Below are 19,081 nucleotides of genomic sequence, written 5' to 3' on the forward strand. Positions count from 1 at the left end.
TTCAAATTAGTTTGAATCTGTTGGTCTTGGTGAGGACTGGTGCCTTTTTTAGTAGCTTTGAGTTACGGAATGAATGGTTGTGTTTTTTTTTTTAATTTAAAACACTTGCCATGACTATTAGTAGCCCTGTGGAGTTCCTGATGCAGACTTCATTAAGTTTCATATGCCAGGTGCAGATTTTATAGAGTTTGTACTGCAGCCCATGAGTTAAGACCTCTTCAATGGTCCCAGTTCACACAGAAACTTCCCAAGACTGTGGATTTCTGAAAGCCAATTCAACTAAAGCACAGAAGCCAAGGGACTTGAGGATTTTACTTCTCTCATAGACTTCTCTGAGAAGTCAAGGGAGGAACACCTACATGTCCTCTAACTTCAGTAATGTATACCCTACAATGTAAGAGATAGGTGTGGCTTAAAATGTACATAGTCAAAAACGAATATCCTTTAATATCCTCTGGTCATCTGTGTTCACCTACAAGATTTCTTCCTAGGTTCAAAGAATCTCAGTGACACATCCAAGGTATGTGGTGTTATACATGGCAAATAGCTACTATACTAGGATACTTGTCACATTTTTGCAATCATACCTTCAAAAGAAAATGTAGGATTTGTGGGACACAGTTAAGATTTTTCAGGGTACATTAAACTGAATTTCCATACTTTCAAAATTATTTTACTTAGAAGTGTGGCTTTCTATATTTGGGTTTTAAACTACAACATATATTAAGGTGGTTTTTTTCCCTTTAGTTCCTGTTAAAAGTTTCTAAATGTTCATAGGATTTTGCTGGTATAATAACACAGCACAAGTGGCAGAATGATTCTTTATCTAGAATCTTTCCCCCCACACTTTGTTTTCTTCCTTGTATGTAATTAATGTTCTGAAATCAACCACCAATTAAGGAGTACAAATCTGAATTAAACTGTGTACATTGTGGGCTTGATTCCTCACTGTAAAAGATGTCTTTTGTCATGAAATTTTAAGCAAGGTAGGTTATAAAAATTAGTAGCATGAATATTATTTTTGAGATAATTAACTATTGTATGAACATTACCTACAAAACAGAAAATAAAATCACACTGACTTCAAATGATTTATCTTATACAATATTTAAGTAAGATCATACGGTTTAACGTATTTAATACTACATAAAGCTAAAAGCATTCTAAAATTACTAACAAAACATACTTTGGAGGTTTAACATTATTTTACACTTCTGGTCACTATTTCCAGTAGAGAAAGTGACTTCTGATTGACAGGTTTTGGTTCAAGATGATATGTATTACACAATGTCTGCAAGGGAAATAACTTTGATATTGATTGTAACTATATTATTTTGACTTAACGGTGCTTTTAGGAATGTATTAAAATAATGCTGCAGTACTATCTCTGCTACAATCCAAATAACCCACTCACACCCCATTCATGGCCTCACAAAGTTGCAAGACCTCCTCATTAACCTTCTTCCAGTGCTGGCCAAGACAGCCATCCATTACCCCAGAATGAGGAAGCTGGACAGGGGCGTGTTCTGCAACTATGGAATCTATTTCCATTCCCTTGTCCACTCACACCTCCAGGAAGAGTTCCTCTGGGCAGTGTTTACTGACTCCCTAGATGCCTTTGAGGACCAGTGGGCACTGTCCGGGGTTCTCTGCTTGGTATCCTCCTCTGGATCCCCGATTCTTTACCTCAGATCTCCTCCTACTCCTGTTGATTCATTTGCTGTCTTCGGTATTCAACTGATGCCTGAGTCCAGTGGTTCTTGCTCATTTAATTGAGGGGGAGGGCCTTTAGTTTTGGGAAGGCCTATGCTGGCCCATCCCCAGTAATTCAAATTGTACAGTCCAAGTAAGTAGCAATTGAAGTATCTTACCTTCCTGAAGATGTTGGTTGTAACTTTCCTTTGCTTTAGCCTGCTGAATTTCAAGTTGCTCCATCAACACTCCATTTTCTTCCAAGACCAGCTTTGCCTGAGTTTGCAGCTGCTGCCTGTGATGATGATTGATTTAGAAGTAATGTACCACTCAAGCATTAGTAAGTTAAATAATTAAAAGAAGACACAGAAATGAACCTTGCATTAATTTTAGACTGGTATTTGCATCCTTCTGTTCAAAAAGCTTACTGAAGATAATGAGCGAATCCAGATTACTTTAAGGTTATTAGAGTGCAATTATTACATTACAATGTCATTTTCATATGAAAATACCTCCTTAAAAGTAGGTTTTACTTTCTAGAATGTTGAAAACAAAGTATGAATGAAGTCGGAAAATGCAATGACAATGCAGAAAAAAAGAGTGAATGTGACAGATACGGCAATTTCCTGAATATCCCTGAAAGACCTTAATGAATTAAATTTAAGTATCTTTGGGGTCCATTATATTAAATGGGTAGTTTTATGTATTATTACAGGCTGGGATTGTATGTAGCCTCTCAAAGGAGATGTGATAGATATGTGACCTGGGGGCTCAGAGGACTATATTGAACAATGTGCCAGACAAGAATGGACTCTTGGAAGAAAACACAGTAACTGGTTTTCCTGGGGAATATCTAGGGGGAGGTGAAAGCAAATTCCCCACCCTCACCACAGTTATGCAGAGACCCAGTCTTTTGAAACTATGCCTCTGAGGAGTGAGCCATTGTCTGCTGTTCACCTATTACATGAGGCCATGATCAAAGGCCCAAGCTGTATAAAGGAAAGACTGACCTATTCATGATTGTTCTTGTTCTGAATCTGAAACAGTTATGAACTTGTAACCACAGGAAAACCCAGCTATGGGTTTTGAAGGACTGACATCTACCAGAGCCTGAGGTTGGAGTTGGTGTGACTTCTGGTAAGCTTTTCAGCATGCATGTGAGTTCTTTTATTGTTTTAATGTTTTCTCAGTAATGCTTTCACCTTAAAAATAAATGTTTAGAGAGAACTATGTGGGAGCTTGTTGGTTGCCCTTGAGGGACCACAGAGTGGGTATAAAGGTGCAGTTGCCCTGATCTGTGATAATGTATATTTGAATTAAAGCCAGATGGCTCTCATTTGTGCCAGATGCATGAAGGAGGGGATAGCCAAATGCTTAATACTGGATCACATAAAATATTTCTTAGGACTTGCTAAGTCATCAGTTCATGGCTTATAGATCTAGAAATAGTTGCCAGTGCTAGTCATATAAATGCTATTTATGGGACTCTGAAAAGAAAGCCTTTTAATCTTAGCTACCTCTAGCATACAACTGACCCTTTGCTCTATACTAGGCTTTAATGTAGCCTTCTAGAAAGCAAATAGAGTCTTTTTGCTGTTAGGAAAAGTCTAAGGAACTATTTATGTTCTGACGTGATAGCTGGAAAAGTAGAGAAGTATTGTCCAGGATGCAAGCAGAGATATAAGAAATGTGGACACTTTGAAGACAAATGAGATGCAGTTCATTTGTTTGTGATCACCTGATATATCATACAAAGCCTCGGTTACAGCAACCACCAAATCAATTAGCTAGACTTTACCCAGTCATAAGATAGAGGGCTAATGGTTATCAATATTAACAAAAGTTTATAGATGTGACCAAAACAAGAAAAAAGTGGCCTTATCCTATATAGCGTGTTGCAGTGTGCACAGCTTGATAATACTGTCTGTTACCATACATGAGTGGAGAGTGCAAAATGACTATGAGTACGCAGCAGCACAGGCTGTAGAAGGCCATGCAGGACCTGGGTATGACCTCGAGCAGCTAGACAGTGCTGCTGCAGCTTCAATCCTATTGGTGTTTTGAGACAGATAGATAAATCAAAGCTAGGTCGGATATGTCTACACACTTGGCAATCACACTTCTGATTGCAGTGTAGATATATTCTGTACTCTCATAATTGTCTAACTAGATCATGTAAATGTAGTGTGAGCGTTCATAAATTTAATTGCAACATGTTTGGATCAGGTTGCTTGTGGATGCCCCAAACGCATCCTGGTGGCCACTAGTCATTTGACCTTAAAATATGAAGCTGAGGTTTGACCACATAAGAATGCACCAATGATCATAGTTGTCCTGAAGATTCCTACAGTTCTGGCTGGCAAATTGGACCGATGGTGACCAACACCAAAATTATTCTAAATCTGGTGGGGAAATCTAGATAATAAAAATTGCCTCCCTCTCCCCAATATTTTGCTACTAATATGAAGGTGGGATTAAGTTGCTAGCAGTTTTTTCCAAAGACTTCTGAAATTTGGGGAAGGGATCATAAGCAGCCACCCCCTGAGATTTCTGAAGTCCCTACTAATGGGCTAGTGCCCCCCACCTGTGAACTAAGCTCTGCCGTTCATCTCAGGCCGCCAGAAGAGTTCTTCTGCGGTAAAAACACTCCAACAATTATTAGCATTAAGAAAACTTGATATAATGTATTAAATTAGACTTAAGTCTATGTCTGTCTCCCTTTAGAGAGAATTACCAGACTAGTAGGGTAAGTTGAATTCAGAGAGCTGCTAACAGAAAAAATTACCAGGTAAGAAATTTCTCATTTTGTTGCACAGTTTCTTTCCTCATCCATTACTAAAGGGAAGTAGTAAGCAAGAAATCCTAGAAGCAGGGAGAGAAAGAATAAGCAGAGTTTAATTTATAGTAGAATGACAGGCAGGAATGGAATTCTCTCCACCCCATATAAAGGAAGAACTTCATAAACTAAGGAGTAATGTGGGAACCAACCCAGTAGTACCTTCCTACAAATGGATGAATCTGCAAAGGAATGGAAACTTACTTCGCAAAGTTTTTCAGATGTGGCTCATACATTATCCATCAGTGCTTCTAGGGACTGCTGTGAATAGTTTCCCAGATACCTAGAATGCCAACTGGTGCAAGATTTTCACATCTTGTCTGCAGCAACTTTGAGACTTAAGGCCTTGGCATTTTGGATAAAATGAGATGAACAGGGTACAGTTGGCATATGTACTCCAATTTACAGTTCTAGGAATGCCCATTTTATGCCACAACCTTCCAAGAGTTACAACAAAATGATGGCATTCCAAGAATAGTAGAAAGAGAGAACTTACTTTAAACAGAGGTTTCTAGAGCTATAAGAATATCCTTTTCCTCATAATAAAAGCAGTATGGTTCTTGTATAGATCATCTCCTTTCTCCCAACACCAAGGTTCAGTAGGGCTGATGAGTAGATCCCATCCATATCTGCTTTGAGCCACCATTTGGGCTTGTTGGGGTGTTGCCTGGATGGTTTTATACACCATGTTATACCACTGTCTCCTTGGATGTCCACTGCTTCTCTCTCCTTGCACTATTCCACAGAAAACAATTTTAGGCAGTTGGGAGGGGGTTATTTGAGCAACATGGCCAAACCATTGCGGTTGTTGCCTTGTAATGACTGTAGTCACACACTGCACTTTCAGTCTTCTCTAGATGTCATAATTTCTTAGCCTGTCTAGCCTTTGTCAAACCTAGAATATGTTTGAAGCTTCTGCTCCAGGTGCATTGTCAGTACCCATGTTTCACACTCAAAGTAATGGGAGTACAATGAGAATTGAATATAATCTGTCTTTAGCGATTATACTGATTTAAGGTTACAAACATTTTTATTCAGGCTGCAAACATTCTGCTGGAAGTAGCTACCCGCTTGTTGATATCATTCATCTTCATAGCAGTTGTCATAGGTTATGATGGAACCCAAGCAGCAGAAACGGTCTACTTGTTTGTCTACACCATAATGTCTAGTTTAACGTGTTCTTTACGATTAGTTTGATGTTTTGTTCATTCATATTTAATCCCCATTCTCTGGCTGTTATATACAGGTTAGTTGCTGCTTCTTGGTTGTATTCCTCCATAGACATTATCAATACATTGTCTGCAAAGTCAAGGTGATTGATAATTTGCCCCCAACATTTTGCGGCCTCCACCAATGTTACTAAAGGAGTTGAACAAGATGTTTTTCTAAATATAGAGCAAAAAGTACTGGACTGAGTACATTTCCCTACTTGACTCCAGTTTTCACTGCAAATCAGACACTAACACATACTGCGTGCCAAGCTATGCCATAGAGACTCTACAGTATTTGAATCAACTTGCTGCTAAAAACATACCACTTGAGTGCCTTCTAGAGTCTCTCTGTTAATGGAGTCAAAAGCCCCAGCAAGTACTCCATGAGGGAGAGAAGGGAATGGAAAAGACATTTAACCCCTAATTTCCGCCCCACTTATTCATTAACCGTATTAATTGCTGCCTTGAAAAGGACACATTTGTTTTTTCCTTTTGGGGACTCAGACTCTCTGGGATTTGCAAGACTTCCCCTTGAGTATCCTGAGAATCCCCCAATTTCCAGTGCAAAGAAGAGGAGCTGTGGAGGAGTCCTGCTTCTTTCCCTAGGGAGCAGAGGACCCACTTTGGTTTCTGGAGGAGGGGACAGGAGGAAGACTCTGGATCCTTTCCAGAATTCCCCTCCCCTTCCATTCCAGACCTGTTGTGAGACTTATCCCTGAGTTGGCCAGATAACTTCTTCCTCATCCTTAGACTCTTTTACCAAAAGCTCAGAAGCTCCTGAACAGGCTTGCTTGTACTGGAGTCCCAGTTCCTTGGGGCAGTGGGGGACTGACATACCAGTCTGACTCTGAGCACCATAACCTGGCAATGTGCAATATGAGGGTCAGCTAGCTGGGTACAGGCAGGGCACAACTGATCCTCTGTAGAGCCTGTAAAAGCTGCCTCACACAGGGAACACCACCTTGGATTTAAGCCAGGTGTTTGCAGGACAGTTCTGACATACCTGCCTGAGTGGGAGGAGAGGAGTCCAGCAAATAGGTGCTGAAGTAGCAGATCCAAGTTGCTATTTACCTAAACTTGGGGGAGGGAGAAATATAAATTGTAACTAAATGAAAACCAAATAAAAGGTTTTAAAACAAAATGTTTGGAAGAAACTGAATCGCAAATTTGTTCTACCACCAAAGGCAGAAAATCTGAGTGGCCAGAGTTGAAGGGCAGAGCTTAGTCCTGGAACGTCCAGAAACAGCACTGTATGGCCTCCAAATTCCACAGGTGGGGAGCATTTGTAATGAATGAGGAGAGAAGCAGTGCAACAGAAATAGTCAACTCCGGTAAAGTTGAATAATTTCTGAATAAACTTAAAATCAAGTAAGATTAGTTAATTAATTCATTAAAACATTTGAGAGAGAGTTTTACAGAGAAATGGTTAGTGTACAGTGTACATGGACTCTTTTTCGGGATCTGAAGTTCACTTCAAATTAGATCAAAGACTGAAAATCATTCTGATCTATTGTCCTAGAAAGATCAGATACCATGAAGATTTGTACATTGGACAGATCTTAACTCAAGTGTATCAAATGTACAAAATCTTTCCTACTGGTATTGTGTATTTGACATTAGGGACTAAGTTTCAAAATCATACTCCCATCTACTTACATGGAGCCAGGATTTCACCCATCCTGTTCATATGCTCTTAAAAGTCTGTTTGTATGAGAGTAGCATAATAAAAGTACTTTTTCACTAATTTATAATAAATACAAACAAAATCCACTTGCCATTCCTTCAGGGTAACAGAACTATTTTTATTTAATTGCTGGTGCAGTTGTTCATTCTCCTTCACCAGTTCTTCAACTTGTATCCTAAACTTCCTCATGTCCTCCTGGAATACAAATGAATTCACATAAAAATCTCAAAATGTACATATTTTGCTTCAGCCCCATGCTATCAGAAAATTTTTTATTCACTTTTATCTGAGTGCATTTATATCATGCATGTAAGAACAGCAGATTGGTTTACTTGACTGCCCATCTTTAACTCAGCTTGTTAGTGTGAGTGCTGCTGAAGGAAGCATATCCATACCTAAATTGAAAATTGCTTAACTGATTTAAATATAATTTAGTAAAAAATATATGCCTTTTCTGTTAAAAAAAAAAAAAAAAAAAAAGAGAGAGAGTTTTGGCTTCATGTCCTAGGAAACAACAAAGTTACAACCTCCTGAATAATGGAGGTTTATTGGAGTTACCAGATGATGCTATTAATTTTCAGTATACTTGATTATGAAAATATATTATGGTGAACATACAAGAACAGAGCCCTAGGTGTCTTCTGTTCTTCTTCCTCACAAGGATGAAGTTGGTAAGCAGAATATTGAAAGATACAAGACTTTTGCTCTGAGGCTGAAATTTATTTCCTTGCAGTTGGCCCAAAATACCTTGTTGTAGGGAATAATGAACACAGCAGATGCATGGGAAAGCTTTGCAACTTGTGTCCATTGCAGAGGGTTGGTTCTGTGCTCACTCTAAATTAACCAGTCATTGTTTTCAATAGATTCAGTGGCCAAGAATTCTCCCTGAGAGCAGGGTTGCCAACTTTCTGATTGCAGAAAACTGAACAACCTTGCCCTGCCCGCTTCCCCACCCTTTCTCCGAGGCCACATCCCTGCTCACTCCATCCCCCCTGCCTCCGTTGCTCACTCACTCATTTTCACTGGGTTGGGGTGCACGAGGAGGTGAGGGCTCCGGCTGGGTTTGGTGGTCTGGGGTGGGGCCGGAGATGAGGGGTTTGGGGTGCAGGCTCCGGGCTGGGCTGAAGGGTTCAGAGTGTGGGAGGCGACACCGGGCTGGGGTAGGGAATTGGGGTGTGGGAGGGGGTACAGGCTCTGGACTGGGAGAGCAGTCTCCTGTGTGGGACCAGAAATGAGGGGTTCAGGATGCGGGAGGGGGCTCTGAGCTGGGGCTGAAGGGTTCAGAGTATGGGAGCGGACTCAGGGCTAGGGTGTGGGTGCAGGGAGGGAGTCTGGGTGCGGGAGAGGGCTCAGGGCTGGAGGCTCGGGGCAGGGGGTTGGGATGCAGGAGTGGGTGTTCGGATGCAGGAGTGGGTGTTCGGGGTGTCGGCTCTGGGAGGTGCTTACCTCGGTCGGCTCCCAGAAGCACGGCATGTCCCTCAGCCCTTAGGCGCAGGGGTGGCCAGCGTTCTCTGCGCGTTGCCCCTATCCGCAGGCACCGCCCCCGCAGCTCCCATTGGCTGCTGTTCCCAGCCACTGAGAACTGTGGAGCCATCGCTCAGGGCAGCATCTGCTCTGCAGGCAGGGGCAGCATGCAGAGCCCCACTGGCCACCCTTGCACCTAGGAGCTGGAGGGACATGCCAACCACTTCCAGAAGCCACGCGGAGCCGGCTGTTGCAGCCAACTAGACTTTTAACGGCCGACAGGAGCCACAAGGCTCCTTTTTTGACCTGGCATTCTGGTTGAAAACCAGACGCATGGCAACCCTACCAGAGAGGGTGGAAGAAGGCAGTGATTACTATTAAAACCTCTGGCTTGAATAGCAGAGGCTGCAATGTAACCTTACAGTCTTCCCTATTGGTTGCCAACGGTGAATTCTTTCCTTCCCAAACTGCAACTGAGACCTCTGCACAAAGTCTATTTACTCTGGTTTTCACCGAGAGGACAATTCTTCTACATCTCAGTGCTCTACCAGCTCACAGAAACAAAATAGAGAAAGCTGGCAGAAAAAAAATGATTGCATAATGTGTATGCAAGCCAAAAATCAGAGCAAAGTTCGTTCTAATTTTAGGCCTCCAACAGCTTTGACAAGATCCCTTTAAAGATTTCAACAGTTTGTGATGTGTTCCTATTTTTTTCCACTTTACTGTTAATTTTTTTTAATTATTTGCCAACTTGCCTCATGTGCAAGATTTAAATCTTCCTTTTCTCGCATTCTGTCTTCATATGCCAGTAGGAGAGGTGACAAATATTTCATATCCAGCTGAAGGAAAAGACCCAATGTATTTTAATCCACGGAAATATATTTGAAAACATATTATAAATCTTTTAGGTTCCTTTTTAGTTCCATATTTAACTTTAATGTAGTCAGATTCAAGCCAGAGTTTAAGTAAAATGAATGACTATGCTGAAAATGTAGAACTCCGCATAATACAGAGGCCAATAGATTGTATAAAAACTGATGAAAAGATTAATTTTTATAAGCAGAAAATTAAGGCCTGATTTTACATGATGTTATGTGCTCTCAACTCCCATTAAGTTCATCTACAGGTGATTTCAATGGGAGTTCAAGGGACCCACCAGCTCATAGAATTCCTTATGATGAGAAATATAAAAGACACTGTACATTGATTCACAAAACTCAGAACACCATTAACTTCAACTTAGTACCTTCCAGGAGATGGCTCAGCACTGCAGGTTCAGTCTGTGTGTTAAATTCTGGCTCTAGTAGGCATTTGCAAGCAGGAAAAGCCACAGCTGAGAGAGAACTGCTCAACTGGTGAACCTGAACCAGTCCTGGCTAGCTAAAAAACAACAGACCTCACACTCCAAGTCCTCCATGGTTCTGATTGTGAAGGGGTGTGGTCCATTTTAGCATACACCCACTGAGTGAACCCCAATGCACTCACCTTGCTTGAATTACTTGTGCTCTTGGTATGTGTACACTGTGTAGGCAGAGGTGCAGGGATTATGCAAGCATTCACAGGCCAACTGGAATGTCCACATTTTCCTTGGACGTTAAGCCAATTATTGGTAAAGTTTGATCCTGCTTAGTTTATGAGATCTGACAAAACCACACACCAAGGTGCTATGGCTACAAACTAAGAACATCTTTTTCACTACCCTGCCAAATTCTAAATTCAGGACTTAATTTTAAATACATGAACAGCGTCATTGACTTAAGCACCTTCATAAATGCATTCTGGTCCATACATCTAAGAAGATGGAGGAAGGACTTTTCCTGCATTTTTGATATTGTTTAGTGTCTGACTAAATATAGAAGGGGGGGGGAATCTTGAATTTAAGATTTGGCTAGAAAATTGAGACACTTGGTTTTAAATATTAGATAAATATGTATTTTATAAAATCTGTATAAGTATTTTGTTACTCTTTTAAGATTACCAACTTTTTAAATACTGTTTTTCATAAAAATTTGCAGTTCTTCTTTAGAGAGCATATACTTTCTGCAGTACCTGGATAAAATATGCCATTTGTCGTAATTTGAGCTGTGATTTTTTTATAGCACTTGAATAATTTAAAAAATACAGTTAATCAACAGTTCCTGCAATTACATTATATATTGGAGAATATCAAACAATGGCAATTTTCTCCACTTCTCACTAATGTGTTTTTGAATGAAGGCCATAACTCACAATAACTTCAATAGCAGATGTACATGTTTACTTGAAGGGCTGAATTTTGCCATCTATCTTAAATCATAGTATAAACATTAATAAATGCCCATCTTCTCATAACTGCTAGCATGTAGTAGCTCAGCACAGTATCCAAACAATATTCTGTTGATTTAAATATTTCTGTTTCAAATTTATTCAGAAACTACACAAATTTTAGAAAAAGCTAAGATTAAATACAACAATTAACCAATATATAGTAAAGGTAAAAAAAAAGATTTACTTACCAGCCAGGGAGGTAGTGGCCCTTTCATTGGCAAACCTCCAATTTTTATATTCTAAAATAATTTTTAAAAATTGGAATTCAAATTAAACTGTTTCTGCTTTTTGATTCCTCAAGAATTGTCCATTCACAAACCATATGACTCATAGGAATCTTTATACTCAGACACATGTTTCTAAGTAGATAATATGTATAGTACTTAGATTCACCAAAACTGAGACTTTCTATTTTTTAATTGATATAACGTAAAGCATAATTTAATATAGGCTACTTTACTGGTAAATTCTCAAATTAATTTTTATAAATATCTGTATCAATCTGAGAATTTAAGATAAATCTGGAGAGTATAGTCCTATAAAAGGAACTCTAAATAGAATGTAGGATTACTGGTAAATTTTGACAGGTTTCAGAGTAGCAGCCGTGCTAGTCTGTATTTGCAAAAAGAAAAGGCGTACTTGTGGCACCTCAGAGACTAACCAATTTATTTGAGCATAAGCTTTCGTGAGCTACAGCTCACTTCATCGGATGCATCTTATGCTCAAATAAATTGGTTAGTCTCTAAGATGCCACAAGTACTCCTTTTCTTTTTGGTAAATTTTGGTGTGAAAAGAAGGATTATTTGAACCATAACATAAATAGGTCATGGTGAGTAAACCATTCCTTCCATGAGTTTATCTTAATGAGAAAAGGATTTAAAAAATCTCTACTGAAGGCAAAGGGGTATATTTTCCACCAGAAGCACACGCATAGTTTCAATTAAGCATTAAATCAAGTTGCCATTTTGATGTATCTGAAATTTATACAGCCCCCATTATCATAGTAACTGAGCATCTCACAATCTTTAATGTATTTATCCTTACAAGGTAGGAGGTACATAAGGACATAGAACTGTAAGGTACCTCCTGGATCCTTGAGTCCAGTCTCCTGCTATTGCAGGCAACCCCGTTGTATCATCCCATTCAAAAACCTCTTCAGGCTGCATCCTGACAGTAATATTCTTCCCCTTTGACAGATGGGGAATTGAGGCACAGAGAAACTAGGTGACTTGCCTATGTTCAGAGAGGAAGTCTGTGGTGGAGCAGGGAAATGATCCCAGGCTTCCCGAGTCCCTGGCTAGTACTCTAACTGCTGAGAAGGATAAATGTGAAACTTCTCTTTGTTCAGTACCCCATGTTAGCACTTGGCTGGTGTGATTTACAAAAAATAGTTGTAATTTACTTATTATTTATAAGTCTTTCCATAGTGCTCAGCACCATATCAAAGGTTCTCAAAAGGCTTTATGATTTGACCTATTATCTAATTTAACCATGTCAATGTCTTTCACTTTTCTAAGTATCTAAACAATAAGTGGAATTAAAATGTTTGCCTGGTTATATTGTGTACTGCTTAAAGTGGTAATATATTATTGTATTTATAGACTTACAGAAAAACATTGTGAATCACGACAACTACCATCACAGCTAGTATTAGTTTTCATTCCTGTACTAGTCTCAGTATAGGCCACATGTTGAACAACCATTTAAAAAAAATACACATTTTTCAGAAGCTTCATATTTAAAGCTTATGTTTCCACTTTCATCTATTCCTCCTTTCAAAAGCATTGAATTCAGATACAAATACCAAAAAACCTCTAAGGATTTTGCCACCAGCTATAAGTTATGCATCTTAAGATTTATTAAAACTTAAAAACATAGTGCATTCTAGTCATATCCTTAGCATGAACAATAAAAAACAAAAAAAAAAACCTTAGTTGAAAAATAGTAAGAAGGATGGAAGTATCTCTGGAGAGCTAAAATGTAGGATTTACTGTCAAGAAGAATTAGCAGGTAGCAAGGTTGTTCTGCTGCAAAATGGCCTTTACCTCTTCTGTAAACAGCTTAGTGAATAGATGTCTGAATCATAGTTCAATGAGTTTTGCAGCATTTGCAAAAGATGGATAGCTATGATTAGTTGATAAAGGAGAAGTAGCTGAACAAGAAATGCCAGTAAGCATATAATTTACTGTTTCCTTAAATTAGGTATGTTGAACAGCAGAATAGCTAACAATGTCGAGTCGTTAAATTGGATAATATTTTTTAAATGCCAAAAATACTTCTTGTATCAGCATTTACTTTGTAAATCAGGTTTATGCAACTACTCAGATCTTACATTCATTATATGTTTCAAAAGAAAGAATAGATAACATTTGACCTGGAATTTAGATGTGAATCTCTACTCATCCAATCCATCCTTTCTACAGGTGGTGCAATAAAGTGGGCAGGTGGTAGTGCCAAAGTAAATCTTACTTGCAGAGAGCTAGGTCTTAAGAGGGAGGAAGGGAGCAAAATCCTCCTAAGTCTCAGAGGCGATCTTGAGTTCTCTAATGCCTGAAGGTCTGGGAGGAGAAGGGAAGAGAGGCATAGTGTTTGGTTTGGTTTTATACTGTCTGTCTGGAGTTTACAAATTATTAAGATGGATGAAAGAAACAGTGTTTGAATTGAAGCCTAGAAATAAACTAGAAATAAAAGAAAAAACATGTTTTGCTTAGTCTTGGCTTCCTGTGAAATTTCTCTCCAGCTGCTCAGGCTCTGGCCTTGCCAAAAATTCAACAGATTTTTTTAAATCTGTTCTTCCTGCAGTAGGTAACTTGGTGACACTCATCATTACTAATTAAGTCCCCCCTATCCTGCAATCTGATCTGTGCAGGCAGATCCTTACACCTGTGCTGAGTCCAAATGAAGCAAGTAAAGCACTACACAAGGGGCTGCTGGCATGGATCTGATGGCAGTATTGGGGCCAAATGTCTGACGTCAATTGGTCTACTTATATGTTTAAGGAGTATTCACAAGGTTTTGTGGGATCAGGCTTTCAGTAACTGATTTATACACTTCCTACATTACAGATTGGAGATACTAAAAATAAAAATGCATTGTTCCCCTTTTTCCATGAATTGTACAATGTATTGGGGAAAGTAATCCCCGGTACCTAAGTGATGGCTGCATACTATACAGTTTCTGAAATGATACAACAAATGAAGTAGATATATAATACAGTATTTCTGATTACAGTAATGTCAGATAAATGTCCTATCGTCACATCATCTCTTATTTTTCTAGAAACAACTTAAAACATGAAATATACATTGATATATCAGCTAGCTGCCTAGATACTAAAGCAATCTATAGGCATGCAGATCTTTAAAATCTACCAAAACCCCCAAACATTTCTTTACAAGCACCAGTAACCAGGAATATTACCTCATCTTGGGACAACGGTCTGAATTTGGTTTGATAGCGACTCAATTCCACATTCAAACGATGGACAGTCATTTTCAAACCATCATTTTCATCTACTAGTTCCTGGGCTTGTTGTCTCAATGAAAGCAATTCTGCAACTTCCCCTACATTTAAAAAAAAAAAAAAAAAAAGCAAATCACAACAGTCTGACAAACACATGACACCTGCACATTAACTTAGCTGTCAAAATTTCTTAATCAGGAATGGAGACATTACAGGATAAATAACTTCTATTGACACATTACTAAACCACACAAAAATTATTAAACTCTGAGTTAGAAAAAACAAACGGAAGATCCATTTCATGTGTTCTGTGGAGTAATAACTAGTTAGTTAAGGGTCACATAAAAACATTATAAATTAAGTTATTTAAACTGTTTGATATTAAAACTATTATATGTATGAATATTAAACTATTATTGCATGATAAATGTGTGTTTTGACTTCTGCATTCTATGTAAACATTTCCAAACAATATTTCTGTATCTTGTATGCTAAGATGACATGGATGTTGAACAAAAAAGATATACAGTGCCTGTTTCAAAAAATAGTGGAGGATGGCTTCATTAGTTTCAAGTAATGGAAGTGAATGCCTTCTCTTACCCAAAAGGAGACTTTATTTCAGTGGAGTCCTATGCTCCAAAAAGACTACAAAGAAAATGAAAACATGCTGTTTTTCTACTGATGGAGAACTTCTTTTGTACCACACACTGCAAAATCAGTATTAAAATGTCAATAGATTGTGTTTAAGAAACATGCAAAGCACTGCAGAAGAGTCGAATCTTGCTCCCATCCCACTAAATTGGAATTTTACTCCTGATTGCAATGAGAGTAAAATTGGGCCAAAGTGCTGAATAACCAATACCTGGACTATCAAGGTGCTGATATGATTTATTTAATTTAAAGTTACAAGGGAGAGGGACTACTAGTGGAACTAAATTGTAATAGACTTAATTTTACTTAGCAATATATTCTGTTGACCTTTTCCTTCAATGGCCCAAAGGCCTGCAAACAGATATAAAGCACTAATACAGCTTTCAATTATCGCAGATTCTCCTTTAGCTCAAGTAGTAGAGCTACCATATTGCTTTGGGATGCAAAGATTCTCAACTGTAATGAATTTCTCACACACTTAAAAACAAAAAAAAACCCCACCATTCAGTGGGGTAAAAAGGTGCAAGGGACTCAAAAAAGACTTTCTTAATGTCTTCTGATGCACTGCTAAGGGACTTCCAAGGTGCCACTCCAGCATTAAAGTTCTTGTGGGACTTTGAGACATCAAATTCATCTGCAGCTTTATTAGACTAATTATGACTAAGACTTATTTAGCACTCCATAAGCTATTTAAAGAACAGAGCTGATTATACTGTTACCCTTGGAGAATTTCTGTCTGGATATCTATTTAGATCACCCCCTTGTGGAGATTCAGTTACTAAGGGGATAGGTTTCAAGTGAGTTAGAAAATAAAGCAAGATATAGTTCTCCTTAAATAAAGAAAAGGTACTCTAAAGTTGTATCCTACCTTCCTTATGTGAACTCTCTACACCTTTTCTAAGTTTTTTATTTTCTTTTTCCAGTGTCTTAAGTTTTAACTGTAGTTCCTTTATTTGTTGTTTTAGTTCCTCAAGTTGTAGGGCTATAGTCTGATTTGCATTGATTAGACACCAATTTTCTTGTTTTAATTCTTGGAACTTCTCTTTAGGTGTATCCATCCGTCCTTGTCTTGCCCGAACAGATACATCTACAGATGACAGAGAAAACATGTTATAGAACACAGTATTCACATGGTATTCAGACTTTTCTACATTATTAGCTCCAAGACAGGGGAAAAGAATATCAATCTTTTCACAAATTACTAGCATTATATTACTGAAAAATAAGTATCTACAGATGGTAGAATAAGAGTACACGAATCCAGGTTAAATTATTTTAAGAAAAGGATCTGTAGGACACAAATCAAATCATCGCACTGATGGGCCTGTGGGGCAAAGAAGAAGAAAAAACTATGGAGTGGGGAAGGGAGTTGCATAAAAGGACCATCACTTCTGCTCCAGTGCTTCCAGTTACCATTGACCCCACTGAAGATCTCCCTCCCACAGAGAGCAGCAAGAGTAGTACAAGGCTTCCCTTCCCTCCACCCCTTGCTGGGGTAAGCAGGCCAAACCTGCTGCACTCTTCTCCTCCTGCCACACACAGAGTCTTCTGTTGGGATGGTGTTGGAGGCTCTCTCCCCTGTCCCGGCAAACAGTTGGTCTTTGAGTTAACACATTCTTGGAAAGCATGAGGTCGTTCACACCTTGCAGAGCTACATTTTCAGGCTTTCTGCATAATCAGGCAGACATCACTGCATGAGTTATACTTTGATCATGTTTTCAAACTTTTCTTTGTATCCATGTGAGTTAGAAAACTTGCTTTTTTTAAAATGAAAGTTGAGATTCTATCCTCATCAATGGACTCTAGGAGTTGGAGCCCTAGCTATAAGAGGCTGTGGCCTATAGTGCCTATGCCTGAATCCAGCTCTGCTTAGGCCAATTGTAGAAGGGGGCTGCAGGAGTATATATCCACTCCAAGAGCTGCTTGGGAAACCTGGAGTTAGTTATACTTATCTATATCTGTTTAGATAACAGATAGCTATAATATAGTGGTCTCCAAACTTTTTATCTCAAGATCACTTTTAGAATATAAATGCAATCCAGGATCTACCCCACTCGCTCTCCCCCACCTTCACTCACTTTCATCAGGCTGGGGCAGAGGTTTGGGAGGGGGTGCGGGCTCTAGGCTGGGATCGAGGGGTTCAGAGTGTGGGAGAGGGCTCCAGGCTAAGCCTGGGGAAGAGGGTTGGGGTGTGGGGGGGGGGGTGAGGGGTGCAAGCTCTGGGAGGGAGTTTAGGTGCAGGAGGGGGCCTCAGGCTGAGGCAGAGTGTTGGGGTGCAGGAGGGGGTATGGGGTGCTGGCTCTGGGAGGCAGTTTGGGTGCACAAGGATGCTCCAGGCTGGAGCACAGTGTTGGGGTGCAGGAGGAGGTACATGGTGCTGGCTCTGGGAAGGGGTCAGGGCTGGGGTACAGGAGGGGGTTCAGGGTGCAGGAGGGAGTATGGGGTGCTAGCTCCAGGAGGAGGCTCAGGGCTGGGGGTTGGGGTGCAGACTCCCGCCACGTGGCACTTACCTCGAGCAGCTCCTAGTCGGCAGTGCAATGGGGCTAAGGCAGGCTCCCTGCCTGCCCCAGCCCCACACCACTCTCGGAAGCAGGCAATGTGCTCCTGCGGCCCGGGGGGGGGGAGCACGTGGCTCCGCGCGCTGCCCCTCTCTACAGGCACCACCCCCACAGCTCCCATTGGCTACAGTTCCCAGTTCCTGGCCAATGGGAGCTGTAGGGGGTGGTGCTTGCAGGCAGGAGCATCGCGCAGAGACCCCTGCTCCTCCCACCCCCCCAAGGGTCACAGGGGTGTGCTGGCCACTTCTGGAAGTGGCGTGGGGCCGGGGCAGGCAGGGAGCCTGCCTTAGCAGCAGCCCCACTGCGCCGCCGGACTTTAAGTGCCCGGAGGTTGCCGTCAATTGTGAGAGTCTCCAGGATCAACCAGTCGATCGCGATCTATGGTTGGGTGACCACTGTTGTAATAAAACACAAGAGGCTTGTTTATACTACAGCCAGTTTATCTGGTATTGGGCGTGTTGGGAGTTGTTAACCTTCTCATATGGCATATGCAAGTGTGAGGGCATAGAAGCTTTTTATATAGGAAAAACCTTTCAAAGGAAACAAAAGAAAAAATAATAAATTTGAACATGTGTAAATATACCATAGACATTATACACCTCCTTAGGAGATCCAGGGAGCTGTGCCTGGAATTGCTGGTTAGATGCAACAATCCATAGACTCTGCAATAGCAGAAGGCAATGCCATGTGTGGATGTACTGCATTACTGTAATTTACATCACTTCAATCACATTGGTGCAAGTACACTGGTAAAATTCTCAAAACTTAGGTGACTAGAGAGAAGGGGAAGGATAAATGTTACAGTATTGCCTTTCATTCAGATCTCCTAGAGCATGTCACAAAGATGAAGATTCCCAAGACTCATAAGGTAAATAACGATGCTTAGGTATTAGAAATTTCTTTAATTCCAAGTTCCTTTCTCCATATTTCTCTATTGGCTTTATATTCTGTTAACAGCTATTTCTGTTCCTGACCTCCCACTGGGAAGTCTGGCAAATATCATGCTTTATACCTGACACCTACGATGACTCTTTAATTTATTAGAGCGATAATGGGGGTGAGGTAACATATTTTATTGGACTAACTTCTGCTGGTGAGATAGACAAGCTTTCGAGCTACACAAAGCTTTTCTTTATGTTTGAGAAAGGTATTAAGAGTGTCACACCTAAATACAAGATCAAACGGATCGTTTAGCATAAGTAGTTAACACAGAATT

At 40.0% G+C, this 19,081-nt stretch overlaps 1 protein-coding gene across 4 annotated transcripts in view; it reads right to left on the reverse strand.

Annotated features, from left to right (window-relative positions):
* Positions 1 to 19,081, reverse strand: part of CEP89 (centrosomal protein 89) — a 133,774-nt gene that overhangs the window by 80,279 nt on the left and 34,414 nt on the right. The window contains exons 8-13 of one of the 4 annotated variants that reach the window (XM_073307846.1): positions 16,176 to 16,394; positions 14,615 to 14,757; positions 11,383 to 11,433; positions 9,643 to 9,726; positions 7,511 to 7,618; positions 1,872 to 1,983 (exon numbers count right to left, since the gene is read on the reverse strand). In XM_073307846.1, the coding sequence (XP_073163947.1) occupies positions 1,872 to 1,983; positions 7,511 to 7,618; positions 9,643 to 9,726; positions 11,383 to 11,433; positions 14,615 to 14,757; positions 16,176 to 16,394 (717 nt within the window). The remainder of the gene's footprint in view (positions 1 to 1,871; positions 1,984 to 7,510; positions 7,619 to 9,642; positions 9,727 to 11,382; positions 11,434 to 14,614; positions 14,758 to 16,175; positions 16,395 to 19,081) is intronic. The other 3 variants (XM_073307847.1, XM_073307849.1, XM_073307850.1) reach the window with 3 other exon arrangements.

Source organism: Lepidochelys kempii, chromosome 12, assembly GCF_965140265.1.
Source record: "Lepidochelys kempii isolate rLepKem1 chromosome 12, rLepKem1.hap2, whole genome shotgun sequence".
NCBI lineage: Eukaryota > Metazoa > Chordata > Testudines > Cheloniidae > Lepidochelys > Lepidochelys kempii.